Consider the following 16,872-nt stretch of genomic DNA (forward strand, 5'->3'; position numbering starts at 1 on the left):
CAATATAGAACCTCAATTATACGACTTCCAGGTGTCACCACTTCGCGCACTTTTGTGTGCGCTCCCAGACACCCTTGGAGCGTGTAGGGGTAGCGATCTCGGTCACAAAGGAGATGCCCTCGACTAAGCGTGGCAAGCTCAGCCGGAGACCAGCTACCAAGTGACAAGGGGGTTGGTCGTTTGGGGCCCAGCTTTCGCCGGTCACAAGCCAGAGAATGGGTCGGAGCCAAAGGTTCACAAAACAAAACAAAGTTTATACAGCAAAGAGACGATACAGAGGAATTTGCAATCACTCGTACGAGCGCATACAAAGTGATTTACAAATACAATGCAACTCGTGCAAAGTAACAATAGAGAGAGATACAATTCAACAAAATCTTTGCACCAAAAGTGCACTAACACAGAGAGAGACAAACAATTTGTTCACCGGGCACTGCGACAGTCCGACGACCTGAGGAGCATGGCGGGGCCGATCCGCAGGCAGGCGCACGTTGCACCTGCCAAGGCAGGCGCTCACATACACGCAGCTTCTACTGCACAAACTCCTCCTTCTCGCACCGGGCGCGCGACCCCATTGGTCGAGTGCGGAAACCACCTTCTAGAACAATCTAGGTCATTCGCGCCACGCGGAGTCATCAGCGCAAGAGCGAAGGGGAGAGCGTATCACTTTAGCGCGGACAAGGTTACCCCCTTTTCGTCGACGAGCAGAAACTACTCCTACATTCTAGAAAAATCGACGCCGCCCGTGGCCATGCCTCCCTCGGCGCCGCGCCGGTGAGCTGAGTTGCAGCAGTACGCGCAAAGCTACGCACTTTCCGGGGGCTCCTTCCCCGCTGGTTTTTTTTTTTATTTTACCACTCATGGGAGCGATTGCTTAGGCACAGCGCCGTTTTTTTTTCGAAAATGCACCGAATTTTGCGACACTGCCCCTTCCTTTAAGAATATTGTGCAACAATATTCACAAAATTCGTGTGCACATGCTTGCGCTCACTAGCTCAATGGCAAATGCCAAAAAACACACTTCACTACAACGATGTCTCCACGTACATGACACTTGACAACTGTCAAGATTCACTTAATGCCGCAACTCGTCAACACATTAGCATAACATTACACTGGGAACACACAAGCATACTTTAGCCGATACTTCCACCTACATTTCCTACTTGCGCTTCCGTAATGTGCGCGTCAGGACCTTCACAGTTGCCTTTTGTCGCAACAGGATTCACTTCGACTCGCTGGTCCTTTTCTCGGTCAACATGGGCTTCTGTTTCGCCCCACCTGAACTTTCCAGATAAATTTTCCGACTCTTAAAAGAATTTTGCGCTAAGGTGGGCACACACAAACATTGCAGTCGATGGATTCCAGGGCACCTGCGTCAAAACATACAGGCTCTCAATATTGACCGGTGTGAATGCACGCTTGGTCACCATTCCAGAATTTTCCTGTGCGATCGAAAGGCAGTTGAAGTAATGTGCACAACAGCACGATGAACATCTCCACAACCTGCGCTAAGCTGAGCCTAGCCGGAGTTTCAGACACCTTGTCCTCTTGAGCTGTCTTTCTTTCACGTTTCGCTGTTTGCTTGTGACCATACCGCGGCCTTTCTTTCGGCTTCGCACGCCTTTCTACTGCAGTGCCCGCCCTTTCCAGCGAAAACGTTTTTTTTCTTCCTCAGAGCGTTCATCCGCGGGACTCTTCCGTTCTTCGTGCTTGACTGTCTGCTTCACTGCTCCTTTGCTTGAGCTAGCAAGCTCGTGCTTCCTTCGCCACTTACTTTTCTCTTGGCGATCACTGCGCCGTTCCGAAGAGCAGGATTCGGACTACTCTCTCGTGGCTACATTCTGGGTCCTTTGGAAATTTTGCCCCCTTTATGTTGTCCAATATGAGGTCGTATATGGGGCGCTCCATGCACAGTGCAGTTAGTTTCCCGCTGTAGTAGGGTGTCCGCACATGTACTTCAGCTTCCGGCAAGCGCTGAAACGAGCCGTCCACTAGCCGCACAAGGCTCTTTGTTCCAGTGAGATCCTTATCTCTCACTAATCTCCGTTTTATGATTACAGCTCTGCTTCCCGTGTCTCGCAACACTGTAATTGTTTTTTTTCCTACTTTCCCTTTCAGGTCAGGCATACTGTTCATTTCGGCTTCCGGTAGCGCGTTCACTACGGCGTTCACGACTGGTACCTTCTTGATGTTCAGTTCTACAAAGCCATTTTCATCTTCCTCCAGGTGGTCATCTGAGGAGGCCCGTACGCACCATACCTGGGGGGTGGGCTTGCTTAGGTTCGGACAAACCGCGGCTCTGTGCCCCTTCTGGCCGCATTTAAAACAATCTGCTGGGCTACTGTTCGTAGCGCTGTTGCGGCAGTTAGATGCGTAATGGCCTAACTTGTTGCACAGGTAGCAATTTAGTGGAGCCTTTGGGCTAAATCTGGCATCGCGGCTGTCGGTTTTTCCCGCGCTCTCCGAATTCGTATTCTTAATCTTGGTCAGATTTGTTCCTCCTTGAGCTTCTAGAAATTGGTCGGCAAGATCTAGCGTTTCGGAGAGTCTTGGCTCTTCTTTCCTTCAGGTACAGTGACAAGCTTTGGTGACAGCTACTCAGGAACTGTTCTTTGATGAGTAGCTCACGAAGTGTACTGTATTCCTGAGCAATTTCTGAAATTTCAATCCACCGATCAAAGTAGTGGCTTAATCTTGCCGCATACTGGGTTGCCGTTTCGCCATCTGTGGGCTTCCCTGTTCTGAATTGATCTCGGAATTCCTCGGTGGTGAGTAGGAATCGCTTAAGCAAGGCGGCCTTTACCTTGCTGTAGCTTGCAGCATCGTCCGGAGAAAGTCGCCCGAATACGCTTAGAGCTTCCCCGCTGAGACTTGTGCTAAGAACAGTAGCACATTCGCCGTCTGACCAATTCTGACTTCCCGCGATCCCTTCGAATCGCCTGAGGAACGCGTCGAAATCGTCCCTTTTTTTATCAAATCTGGTAAGTAATCTGCTGGCATCTATCCGCAGGCCGCTGCCTTCTTCTCTAGTGCTATGGACTTCCGCTGAGTGGTTCCCAGCACGTTGGAGCTCAAGCTTCATGGCAAGCAGTTTTTCGCATTCGAATTCTCTCTCTTGCTTTCTCAACCCTCTCTCTCTCTCCTTTTCGGCTTCTTCTCGAGCCATCTGTCTCTCCTTTTCAACCCTCTCTCTCCTTTTCGGCTTCTTCTCGAGCCCTCTGTCTCTCCTTTTCAGCCTTCTCTATCTCTCCTGGTTCACCCATTTCCGTAGTTCAGCCCCAGACATCCCCATCTGGGTGCCAACCTCAACTAGTTCCTTTAGGTTCATTTTTGGATACTAAACTTCTCAAGGCACAAAGACTGCCTCTACACGGTGAACCTCAATAACCGCTTCGACCTCTTCGTAAACTCCTTCCTACTCTTTCTCTGTTCTATGAGCTCACAAAGCACCAAACGTCCTGTCGCAGACGTCAGAATATGTCACCGCTTCGCGCACTTTTAGAGACACCCTTAGAGCGTGTGGGGGTAGCGATCTCGGTCACAAAGAAGATGCCCTCGACTAAGCGTGGCAAGCTCAGCCGGAGACCAGCTACCAAGTGACAAAGGGGTTGGTCATTTGGGGCCCAGCTTTCGCCGGTCGCAAGGCAGAGAATGGGTCGGAGCCAAAGGTTCACAAAACAAAACAAAGTTTATACAGCAAAGAGACGATACAGAGGAATTTACAATCACTCGTACGAGCACATACAAAGTGATTTACAAATACAATGCAACTGGTGCAAAGTAACAATAGAGAGATACAATTCAACAAAATCTTTGCACCAAAAGTGCACTAACACAGAGAGAGACAAATAAGCAAAACACAATTTGTTCACCGGGCACTGCGACAGTCCGACGACCTGAGGAGCACGACGCGGCCGATCCGCAGGCTGGCGCACGTTGCCTCGCTGGTCCTTGGCTGATCGAGTGGTGTTCTCCCGGGAGTCGAGCGGGCGCGCTACTCTGAAGCTTAAACAGCGGCTTGGGCTAAAAGACGGCGGTTGCAGCCCCTCATTTATAGGCGCAGACCGCGTCTGTTCTTCGTGCCAAGGCAGGCGCGCACATACACGCAGCTTCCACTGCACAGACTTCTCCTTCTCGCGCCGGGCGCGCGACCCCATTGGTCGAGCACGGAAATTACCTTCTAGAACAATCTAGGTCATTCGCGCCACGCGGAGTCATCGGCGCCAGAGCGAAGGGTAGAGAGAATCACTTTAGCGCGGACAAGGTTACCCCCTTTCCATCGATAACGAGCAGAAACTACGACATTCTAGAAAAATTGACGCCGCGCGCGGCCATGCCTCCCTCAGCGCCGCGCCGGCGAGCTGAGTTGCAGCAGTATGCGCAAAGCTACGCACTCTCCGGGGGTCCTTCCCCACTGTTTTTATTTTATTTTACCGCGCGCGGGCGCGATTGCTTAGGCGCAGCGCCGGTTTTTTTCGAAAATGCGCCGAATTTTGTGACACCAAGGGACTGCGTGAAGCAGTCTTATAATCGAAAATCTCGCATGAGTGATGCATTCATGTAATAAATGCGTCCACTACTCTAGCTTTCAAAAATAGAAGTTATTTTCCCCATGCATTACAAAGGTGCCTGTTTTCGTTTTGCGAGAATTAGTTCTGAGATCGCACACAGCCAGGCTTTTCGGTGTCGAAAAGACAGCTTAAGACGGCACGCATGCACTCCCTTCCCTGCGCTTTAAGTAGACATCATGAGCACCTCGAAAACGTCGATTTGGATGACGCGCCAGGAATATAGCTGCTCCGACTCTTCGAAGATGTTTTGCGGCGCATAGTACGAGCATGCTAGCAACATGTCTTTCTGTTCAGACTTTAGAACCGCCGCTGTCATTCCACGGCAGCAGGCAGCAGTGTCTGTACTAGAAATTTGCATCATAAAAGAAAAAAGAAAACATCATGTTCGCCTGTGACACGAATGAGCCGCCGGCGCGCTTTCTGGAGCAATATGCGGCCCACCGGGTGACAGCGCACCGCTCGCTCGGTATCGCTAGGCCTAACATGCTCCGCACTGCAGCTGCAGCAGAAAGCACTTTTGAACTAATCACCGATGATGATAGAAATGCCTGATCTTGTTACCGCCTCTACAATAACTTCATGCTGGTATGAACATACCGTAGATTACCGAGTGCCTTCGTCAGCGAAGTGCACCGAAAAACGGGCCAGGCACGCTGCCTTGCACCAAAGGTCGCAAGTTTCATATGTGGAGTTCACTGGTGCAACCACGACTACGGACCGTTGTGCGCTCGATTGCATTGTTGCATACACATCTCTGTCTTGATTCCAATCTGGAACCAACTTGGTTGACATCATGTCTGCCAGTCAAGTGCTCCGCCAGTATACGAAGCAGGTGGTCCGATGTTGGGTTTGCGGGTCTGAGCTGAGCAATGTAGCTCCCCACTGCTTGGATTACTGGGCGGCAGCTCCACGGGTATGGCCCATAGGAGATGTCGTATATCAGCTGTGAGGCTGCATTTCTTGCAGGGGGGGGAAGTAGGTGCCCGGGTACGTTGCTGCATATAGTGCAATGTTTGGTAGGGAGTTTGTTTGGAGTTGCCTCCATATGTCTTCTTGCATTTTGCTTAGGGTTTTATGTCCCGGTGAATATTTGGTGCATTCTAAGTGGTAGTATTGTGTGATTTCTTGGTATGTAACCATGCGGTTATGTATTGACCTTGTCTCCAGAGGTGAAGGGTGCCCAGCAGCCCACTTGGTTAGTACTAGTGCGATGATATGGGCAGCCTCATTCCCAGGGAGGAGGAAGGTGTGTGTGGGCACACAGATCCGCTGTTTAAGGTGTTTTCGACAGAATGGAGATTGTGACGAAGGATACCCTACCTGTGGCGAAGTTGTGGATTATGGATTTGGAATTGCTGAGGATGTAACCTTTCTTTACTGGAACCAGTTTACAAACGAGTTACTGACTTTTTTTGACACCACTCACTCACTCCCCTTTCACAGCCTCATGTGGCGACACGGCCGTGCCGATCTTCCAAAGTCTGCCCTGCATGCACCCTGGTGCGCATGCATGCTGATGTTCATGCTGACATGCGTGCTGGTGTGCTTGCACAACAGGGAGGGCAAAATGTGCGAGTAAATTTTTTTTTTTAAGTGCAGGCACAGTGGAACCTCAATTATACGACTTCGAGGAGACCACACAAAACCGTCGTGTAATCCAGGCATCGCATAATCGAAAAACGAAGAATATCGGCAGTAGCGTTCAGTCTTGCCCGGAAAACTGGTAGCATCCGCCTAAATAAGTGCATGGCAAGAATCGACACCACTCTAAGAAAGGTAGATCAAATTATTTTAAAAATGTCAACACTCAAGCATTTGTTCGGAGGATAGAGCAAGTTGTGGCGCATTCCAGTGCACATGTCAGTTTTGTATCTGAAAATAAGACTTATCTGTTTCCCATTTAATTTTTAATATTTGTAGTATAACTAAGGCGGTGATAAATGTCCTTGAAGAATACTTGACATCACAGATTTGATCTTTTTTTTTTTTTTCATATCTGAAATGCAGTAGTACAACATTCTTGCCGCCAGAGGGCTTCCCATTAAAAAAAAAAAGAAAAAGCGGGCACGGTGCACGGCCGACGCGGCCTTTCTTTATGCCACAGCTACCGCAGTGGTTGATGGGAGCCGCCTTTCCGAACGCTTTTGCTTTCTTTTGGGGAAGATTATATCTCGTTCATTATCAGCCGGCTACAATGTGCCTATGGGACAGTCTGCGTCTGCTTAGAGCCTTTTTTTTTTTTCTGCGCTGTACCAGAGCCGTCGTACGAAGCGGGGTCGGCTTAAAATTGCGTCGTATAATCAAGGATTTTAATACATTGTCTCTATGGAAGTTTTGCCGGGACCAAACCGATTCGTCATAAAATGCGCGTTGTCGCGCAACCAGAGGGCCGTATAATCGAGGTTGCACTGTAATAACTTAAGGGTGCACAAATTACACGAGTAACTGTGATATCTGCCATTGTTCGAGGAGAGGGCCAAGGCAATGGTAGAACAGACGCTTGGGCGAGTTGGTAATCCATGAGTGTAGACAGCACAAAAAAAAGACGGGGACATAGAAAGAACACAGACGAGCGCAGCCTCCTCAGCCTTTTCCGAAGCGTTGGTACAGATTGTGCCTGTGGCACAGTGCCCCATGGTGGTCTGCCACAGCTATTGTTAAGGCGGTTCTATGGATGTATTTGGCTGCGTCGAAAAAGACCACGTCCTCTATAGACCATAGTGTTTGTGGAGGGCTCTGGCTCTTCTCTCCTGTCCTTGTGGTGTTCAGGCTGCATATTTCTGGGAATTGGGGGACCTTCAGCTGATCGTGTATGGAGTTGGGTAGTTGTAGCTTTTCGCAGAATGTAGTCTGGTGTTCTATTTGGAGGAGGTCGAGAATGTGACATCTCGTGTGTGTCTGGTACAGTAGCTCGTATTGGGCTGTGAAGTGTGCCTCTATCAGCTCATCTAGGGTGTTGTGAATGCCCAGTTGTAGTAGTTTGTAGGTGGCTGTGTTGCTAGATAGTTCTAGGGCCTCTCTGTAGCCAGTCCTGATGAGGCTGTCGATCTGTCGAGTTTCGGTTTCTGAGCTTTGCTGCCTGCTGCAGCGGCTATCGTCCACGCATTTGTCATCTGTCTGAACCCAGCTGCGCACCTCTTTCGGATGCCGACTGGCGCTTTGCTGTGCTGGTCATTTTTTGTCTTTTTAGAAACAATCTCGTTGTTGCGACGCCAATGCTTGTTCCCCTCACTTGCATCGACTCTGTTCTTCCAGCGCCCAGAACTGCATGCTCGTCACGGGCTTCTTCGCTGTTTGTGCGGTGAAGCCTCCTCACAAGGCTTCGCCGCATTTTCGCATATTCGGAAGGTTTTGTTTGTTTGCTTATTTATTTGTTTGGGAGAAGTATTAATGTGGGGGCCGAGGGGCATGTCAAGCCACAATTTCTGGCTTTTTTTCCCTCGACCCTCACCATATGTACACGGGAAAATGATTTGAATTGAAATTGAATTGAAAAAAATCCCAATGTCAGGGATGTGATCTTGGCCGTGACAGCCGTATTTCGATGGAGGCGAAATACAGCAAAACATCAATAATTCGAACTCGAAGAATTTCTGCAGTCCCGTAATTTCTAATGTAAATATGACCGAATAGGGGCGGTGCGCACCAGCCCCTGAAGATTAGAGGTACTGGGCTAGGATGTCCAATCTCAATTTCACTGCAAGCCGACAAAACGACAGCCCTTCGGAGCTGTGAGGTGGTACTGCAGAGCAATGCCGATTGCTAGGGGTGTGCGAATATTGAAATTTTTGAATACGAGTAAAATACAAATATGAAGAAAAATGACTTCAAATCGAATATCTGGTCAGCACAAAAAATAAATTCAGTAAAGATAAACAAGCAAACATTGTTGATCATATTTTTTTTCTTTGCAACTGAAATAAACAGAGCTAGACTGCCTGAACACCATATAAAAAAAAACATGATGTGCGCAGAAATGTATACTACTTAATTGAACAGCATAACAGTATCCAACCTGTAATGTGGTCAGGCAAAATGAAATCCATAACATGGCAAGACTGGAAACAAAAATAACACGATGGCTAGTAATACCTCATTAATTCAGAGTTCGAAGAACCGACGCCTGTGTTATTCGAAGGTCTATTTATAAAATGCCCCCCCCCCCCCCCCCCAAAAAAAAAAAAAAAAACTACAGACAATGCGGTAGTCTTATGAGGCGGCTCTATCGTGCAAACACCTGTAAGCCCGTGACGAGCCGCCCGTTTTAGTGTGCCGGAAGAACAACACAAATGCAAGCAAGGGACCGGGGAACACATACTGACGTCGGAATGGCGAGACTGCCTCTAAGAAGGAAAAAAAAATGGCCAGCGACGTGTCAGTCAGCATCTGAAAGCGGCACGGTGCTGAGATTGGACTACTGGCGAATGCATGGGCTGACAGTTACCATTGCCATGGGCGAGTGGCAAAGATCAGAAGCCAAAACTATGCGACCAGGTTTTTTTTTTTTTTTTACCTAGTGACAGGGGCCCTCCGAACGTTGTCACACATGCCGTTACGCCCACTTAAGAGGTGCATGGGTTACAGTGCACCATGCAATAGGTGGGATTTTTACAGGATCACTTGCCCTGTTGTGACACCTCGACTCGCCCCTTCGGGAGCCTCACGAGAAATTACAAAGTAAGCTTTCCCGCATAGCGTAGTTGACCAAAATAAGATGACGGTGGTCACGCTCAGAGAGTTAACGTGACAGAATGAATGCCATGGGTGTGGGAATTAGATAGCATATTACGGAAGGATAAAATAAATTCTCTTTCGTGTTGCAATTGTTAGAAGCGGGTCGTCCGCCATCTAGTTCGCTGCAAGTGTGGTATGTGGGAAAGCCCGCTTGCGGAATTGCGCACAAGGTTAAGCCTAGCGGCAGCGGAATGCGATTGGTCCACGCAATAAACGATGGAGAAGAGAGAGAACACGGCCTTTACATTGTTTTCCTTGAACTTTAAACTCTATGTTCAGATAATTTGCCCAGACATTGCGCTTTTGCCACAAACAAATTTACGAAAGTCGGCATGGTATACGATCGCTGCCGAGCATTCGGGAATTTCTGAATATTCGGAAATTCACGAATATCAGTTCTCGAATACGAATGTGAACCGAATATGAAACATATTCGATTCGTATTCGAAATTTCGAATAATCGCACACCCCTACCGATTACTAATGCCGATGCTCGATGTGCGAAACACCCCAGTCCCCATGCTCTCAGCACAGAATGCAGTCCGTACGGCTTGCGGACCGCTGGAGAATGTGCCTGCAGAAATGACATGCTTCACTGCAATGTAGGCATGGATGCTAATTTCAAAACAGCATGCTCTTGGTGCTTCCTCAAGGCACGGCCGGACTGGAGGCAGTACAGTCGACGACCGGAAATTTGGACGCCTGATTTTTCGGACGTGCTTGATTATTCGGACTTTTTCGCGGCACCGCGACATGGCCCATAGAGCCAATGTATAAGAGCGCTTGAAATTTCAGACGCACCGGAACTGACTGCTTGACCAGAACTGACTGCTCGATTTTTCGGACCTTGTTCGCACTCACCGCCAATACCCAAGCCGCCATATACCGTATTTACTTGCGTAAGGAACCCACTTTTCCAGAAAAGTTGACATCAGTTTGGGGGGAGGGTTCAAAAAGTTTCCAACAAATTTTTTGGAAGGGTCGAGATTTCGTATCTCTGTCCGTCCCTACAGTCATCAACAAACGCACGCACGCAGTAAGGGGGACCGGTTCCTGCCGCTGCTGCCAAAGCATCGTTCACTTTGACGCGATCTCGCAATTTTGTGGCAGCCGGTTGCGCCGGCCATTTGCCGTAGAGATAACGCGAACATGCTGAACACCGGCCCTGAAGGTCAGGCGCGCGTTTTGTACACGAGGTTAAAAAAATATAGATGGTGGCGAGATTGTAATGAGCGTAATGCGAATGGCTATGCCTTAGCTTACAGCATACGTCTTGGCGCTCTGCCAAGTTCACCGAGAGCGCGCTCTCCCTTCTCGACGCCCCTCTGACAGGAGCTCTCCTCAAAAAATAAACAAGTGGTGGTGTTATCGGGCGGGCATCATCTTGGTGCACTGCTTCCCCCCCACACACCTGGTTTCTTCTGGCAGGAGCTCTGAAAAGATAAACAATTGACAAGGTCTGCGCTGTGGACAGCGCCAAAACTGAGGAACCAGCTACAAAAACCTAAAGGCTAAAAAAAAAAGGTAAACTCTGACCGACAAAAGTGGGGGGGGGGTCTATGCAAGTGGGTTCATCACGTGAGTAAATACGGTAATGTGTACTGTGGAACCTCATTAATTCAAACTGCGGGAAAGATTGAAAACTTGATCAAACAAAACTAAATTCAAGCTTAAAGGATGCCTTTTAACCTCAGATGCTGAAATTCTGCGTGAGTGAGTTGGTACATTGCGCCTGCACGGTTTTGAATTCGTACTGTTTTTGAATGTCTTGCGCCACATGAACTTGAACAGTAGTAAGAGTTTGCGGGATTCATTTGTGCCGAATCTTTCTTCATGGATACGGAAAGAGGTAGCAGGGAAGCAAGTGGGAGGCATACGGGTCCACGGAAACGGCGAGCGCGGGAGGAAATGGTGGTGCATTTCAAAGCGAGGTCAGCATACCTGAGCCAAAACGCACCGCAACCCTGATTTTCTATCGTATAACCGTAAACAACTGGCGTTTTGATGACAGGCAAGACGCTTCTCATTTACACAAGCCACCGCAGAGCGCATGTCGCCGGATACGATGCCGATTTCGGCTCTAGCAACTAAGTCTGATGAGGAAGGCCAATGCCGACGGAGCGCTAGCTTCGGCTGTTTCTCTGTTCTTATTGTTTCACCATCTTCGCGTTCTCGTTCTAAGCCCATTGTACTGCGGGCGCAGCGCAGTTCCTGCAGTGGCGTGTTCGCTTTCCCACTTTTCTTGCAACCCGGCATACTTTTATTTTATTTTTTCAAACAAAATGAGATGTACTAGTGCTTCGATTTACTCTCCGAAAGCTGTCTTTGCTAGGCAGTGCAAAAATGGCACTCATTTTATGCAGAAACAGAATTGAGGAAGTCTGGTGTGTAAGAAAAAAACCTACTATATTTACTCGTGTAATTTGCACACCCCAAACTTTTTACCCAGATTTTTTTTTTTTTTAAACCTTGGGCGAAGCTTAAGCTCCAGCTTAGGAGTGAAATGCGATAGTGTTCTCTCATGGTCGAGCACCCGTCAAGTTAGATGGCACATCAGCATTTAGTGAGGGCGCAAATTTGAAAGAAAGCCCTGCACTAGTGCATGTTACCAGCTCCATCACACACGTGTGTCAGGAGTAAGCAAGCGCTCGCTCTTTATATCACTCTGCACTGCTCTTAGAGACCCCTGTGCTTAATGGAATCTTGAATTTATTAGAGTTCCCCCTTTCACATGTTTGCATATGGTTTTATTTGAATTGTTAGCGCTGCTCTAACTCATAAATCACCAAGTGAGAATAGCTTCCCTTTCTTTGTGTCATGTACCATAGATATGTACCGTAGATATAGCTCAGAGTGGCTGTGGCGCTTGAGTGCTGATCCCAAGGTTGCTGGTTTAGTCCTGGCCGAAATGCAAAAACGAGCGTGGGGTGGGCAATGTCTGTGCACATTGAAGAACACCAGCTAGTCTACGTTAACCTCGAGTCCTCTGCTTCAGCGTCCCTGATAGTCCTTGTGTTGCTTCGAAACGTTAAACCCCAATAATTACTACTAATATTCTAAAATAAAAGATGTATAAATTGGTGCAGTTTTTCTTTTTATTTTTCAGAATCCTTATATTTTTTGTCACACGCAGCGTAAATAAGAAGGAAGACGGGCTTGTGGCAGTGGTAGATTAAGAAAAAAATAGCCATTACACAAAGGGGTCATTCGGAAATGCATGCACTCATTGGCATGTGATAATGATTATGCTCAGAAAGGTGCTACAGCAGTGAAATGTAACTGCGATGATATGATTTGGTGTTATGCCAATGCACTGAAATTGCTCTGCTTATAAAAAAAATTGATGCCAGTTGCTAGCAGGCAGCTTCATCACGCTCTTCTTGGGCTGCTAGATCTTAAATTCTCTGTAGGGCGGCTTATATCTGCCTCTCGCTGTCACACTTCATGCTCTTGGTGTCTGAGATGAGAGGCTTATGCTTGCTGCCGTTCTTTTGTAGTACGCTTTGGTGATGTAATACTTCAAGCATTCACAATAATCTGCATCAGCTGCAGGTCGGTGGGGAGGTCGGGGGAGGTAAAGGTGGGTGAAGATGCATTTTTACCAGTGAGTGCTGGGATGTGCACCCACCAGAGTGTGCATCAAGTTTAGAGGTTGCACACATGCACGCACACGCACACAGAGAAACAAAAGCTACCATTCTCTAACCCTGTGTAGGATTTGAACTAGAACCCGTGGCGGTGCAAGAGAAAAGCTTCATTTCATGATGCCTTAGTCTACTTAGCCATCTCCGAAGCTTATTTTGTTGTTGCGTGGAATATCCTGAACCTCCCTGACCCTCCTCGTGTCTTGCTTGACCGCGTCGAATTCAGCGATTTCTGCTTACAGCCTTAAGCCACCATCACTCCCTAGGCAAATGTGGCAGTTGGGCTGGGGGTTGATTGGCAAGTAGATTTCCGGCAACGGAAGGTGTCTGTCTGTATATATCTGCCAGTTCTTGACAGCTTCTTCTCTCAATAGTGTGCGGTAATGTAGAGGGCGCATGCAGCGGTCCTGGTGGTGCCCACATATGTACTCTGCATACGAGAAATTCCCGACCGACATGGGCTTCAGGGGAGACCTATTGCTCATGCTTTGGGGTTGCCAAAATTGTATAAGCTGGAGGGTTTTTTGGATGCAAAATCCACCAGCTTTTCACCTTATGTTCGGTCGCGCTTAGTATGGGCTACAATGCACGAGTGCTCGGGCGTCTGCGTGTGTGGTGTTGTTCAAAATGAGCGTGATATTACCTTATCAGATGGATTCTAGCATTACATAGCTGATTTACAGAAATTTTGAGTGTTTCATTTTGCGGCTCTTGCCGTGGATTCTTTTCTGTTTGCCGTGGATAGTAAATTACTAATAGTGGGTAAAGTGAAAATGTCTGTCATTAAAAATTTTGCATTTTTTATTTTATATACCGACCGATTTCACACAGAAATGTGAACAGCATAACAAGGTTGATTAAAACTTACATACATTCAGAATTTTTTTTTCTGTCCTGAATCCGTTTGAACTGGTTTAACCAGAACGGAATGTTGCTCCTGAGCCGAACCCAGAACTGAACCCGAACCGAACACAAAAAAAAAATTCCGGTTCGACACCCTCTTCAGGTTGTTAAAATGCTATAGTAAAATAGTTATGCCTTGCTAGATCCTGTTTGCATTGATAGTGCAGATCTGAGATTTTGCTGCTTACTTGCATCTCTGTTTGTCCTTCAGCTGAGGTGCGTGAATCCTGGGAGGCGTCCCGGCAAGAAGTGCTGAAAATGCAGATTGAATTGGACCAGACACGCCGCCAGCTTGTTACTACCGAAGACGACCTGTGCTCATCACGCAAAGCTGCTCAAGAACTGCGGCTAGCCCTGCAAAACTGCAAGCAACACTTACAGGTGTAGTTTTCAGCTATGAAATGTTCCCTTTTCTTTATGAAATATTACATTCTCCAGCAGAATTGTCCTGTTTGGATTCTGATCATTCATAAGCTTCATTTTTTTTTTGTGGTCGTAGATTCTGATGATGTTCATTTCTATTATATATCTGTCGTCGTGCTTTTTTTTTACTTACCGTATTTACACGATTGTTTTTCGACTCGAATGTAAGTAGACCCCCCATATCGCATGTCAGAAAAAAAAAAAGAAGGCATGCCTGTAGGCACATTCCAAAATTAAAATGCATTAGCTACTGGACTACTCATCCACGCTTGTGTCATTGTCCTCACTAGTGCTGCCGTTGTCATCGCTGCTGCGGTCCCAAAGCACTTCATTCTAACGTCGTCGTCCAGCGAATTCCCCCACTTCGCGCACAACCATAGCACATCATCAACCAGCAAAATCCCGCACTTCATGAACAGCCGCACCACGGCATCACGTGGAACAGCTGAAAATTTTGCCTCGTTGCAGCCGCCACATCTGCATCACCCATTTCAAAACGTCGAACTTGTGGCCTGGCGTGCTGTTGTTTGTTTCTTTGGTGCAAAGAATGGCAGCTATCTTGAATGTAGCCACGAACGAGCACCGAACACTTACCAACCCTGGAGCACAAATGATGATGGATGAAGCACTATTTAAAACTGGTAATTACAACGTGGCTGGCATTCAAGTCGAATGCATCAAATGAAGCCAAAGAGAAACTATGCCTGAGCGGTGTCAGCTCTTCCATCAGCTGTCAACACTCCCTGGAAGCTCTGCCATTCCATGTGGAGGTGCCGCTGCGATTGGAACAGTGCCCCTTCCATCAACTATCGACACTCCCATGGGCGTCGAGAATAGCCAAGTGCTACTGGGTAGAGTTGCAGAGCAAACATAAAATTGCAAGCATGCTTTAGTATCCCTGATATCTCGTTTGTCTCTTCTTTATCTCTGGTATCATGTTGCTTTAGATTGTAAGTTGACCTCCGCCCACTTCGGATATTAAAAAAAAAAATTTAAAAAAATGGGTAGACTTACAATTGTGTAAATATGGTAAGCCACTTTCTCTGTTAGTACATTGATAATACAGATTGAAAAAGAAAAGTGCATCGCTTGTAGTGAGAAGTTGTACTGTTGGGTGGTTGTTAAGTCTTTTCTTTTTTTTTCTCTCTCCAGGCTACCCTCGGAAGCCTTGACACAATTATTGGGCGTAAAGAGCACAGAGCAGACATCAAAAAAGAAGTGATGGATGACTGAGAGCTTCAGCGAGCCTTCAGTCTTCTTTTTTTTCCCCACTGTTGTCAAAGCCTTTTTTGTGAACCTGTGCAAATTGCATTCAGCAAAACTGCAGAGCTCATGTAGTATGGATTAGCTGACATTGTTTTATTCTAAAGAAACATCCCTACATCCATCATTGAAGGGAGCAAAGGTGTTTTGTTTATATAAGTTTTTTCTTTATGGGTTTTATGTTTTGTTATGTTATGTTTTGTTGTGTGCAGTTGGATTTGGCAAACAGTTCACGAAGTCACATACAAAAATAGCAGGCTGTTCTGTTTCAATTCGTTTTCATCCCAAACAATTTGCATTTGTTTTCTAGAATCAAAATCTTAAACACATGATAATTCTATTCAAGGAATGTGCTTTTTCTTAATGCTGCAGTTGATGTGTTTTGATTTCTACTTGCTCAATTAATATTCGCTGGAATTTGGTTGCAGTATATCTGGAATTGAGTATGGCTTGCACTCCGTTTTTGAAGTCCTTTTAAGTTCTTTATCATATTGACATATGAAAAGAAGATGCGCATATTGCTAATTTTAGATGTCGACAGTTAGCAGTTTTCTAACTGCATGCTTACAACATTTAGGTTCAAGGTGGACGTAAAATATTTTGGAAAGGAAATGGCCATGGCCTGTGTAACCTTAGTGCTGTTCATTGTAATTCAAAAGCCTTTTAGTCTGTTGACAGGTGACACTAACTGCAGTCGTTCGCTCAGTTCTAAATTTTATTTGGATATGCGTTCAAATTACACAGTTTGAAACACTTTTGGTTGGAGATGTTCCTACTGCATTATTGATAAGACTGAAAGCCTCCATTGTTTATTTTTGCAGTACCGGAATTTGTTGCACTGTGGGTGAAAATTGGCTATCGTGGTAAAGTTTGGCAAAATTGCATGCAACTCTTTTTTTAGACATAGTGCTCCCTTTTTTTGTGCACAAGTTAATGACTGATCACTTTGTATCTTGTAAGTTTTGCCTTGAAATTGAATCTGTGGGCATTTTGTTTTCTCTTGTGCTCAGCAACTCGTATGGTGCAGATAATAAAATTGTTTGCACTTCTTATATTTGTTTTGTCAGTTGTAAACAGCGTTGAAAAAAACAGCCGAAGGAGCTTACAGGTTTTGCGGAAATACAGATGCTTTGTTTAGCCATTGATCTTCTCGTTGGTTTCTGTTTCTTACCTAGAAGCAGAGAATCCTTCTATAGTGCTCTTGATCCCATAGCATGCATTTATAATAGCTAAATATTATGCTGCAGTCATCTCTTTTTCAGTGAGATGCGAGGTAGGAATCTTAGCATTGACTTGCCTGTGACATTGAGGAACAAAATGCTTGTGTGAGG

At 46.6% G+C, this 16,872-nt stretch overlaps 1 protein-coding gene and 1 pseudogene across 2 annotated transcripts in view; one reads left to right on the forward strand and one right to left on the reverse strand.

Annotated features, from left to right (window-relative positions):
• LOC144114887 (cell division cycle and apoptosis regulator protein 1-like) overlaps positions 1–16,593 on the forward strand; it is a 145,576-nt gene extending 128,983 nt beyond the window's left edge. For both annotated transcript variants that reach the window (XM_077648894.1, XM_077648895.1), the window contains 2 exons: positions 14,067–14,236; positions 15,431–16,593. In XM_077648894.1, coding sequence (XP_077505020.1) covers positions 14,067–14,236; positions 15,431–15,511 — 251 coding nt within the window. In that variant the 3' untranslated portion in view covers positions 15,512–16,593. The remainder of the gene's footprint in view (positions 1–14,066; positions 14,237–15,430) is intronic.
• Positions 1,476–3,599, reverse strand: LOC144096360 (uncharacterized; annotated as a pseudogene).
• Positions 16,594–16,872: the final 279 nt, after the last annotated feature.

Source organism: Amblyomma americanum, chromosome 1 (assembly GCF_052857255.1).
Source record: "Amblyomma americanum isolate KBUSLIRL-KWMA chromosome 1, ASM5285725v1, whole genome shotgun sequence".
NCBI classification, from domain to species: domain Eukaryota; kingdom Metazoa; phylum Arthropoda; class Arachnida; order Ixodida; family Ixodidae; genus Amblyomma; species Amblyomma americanum.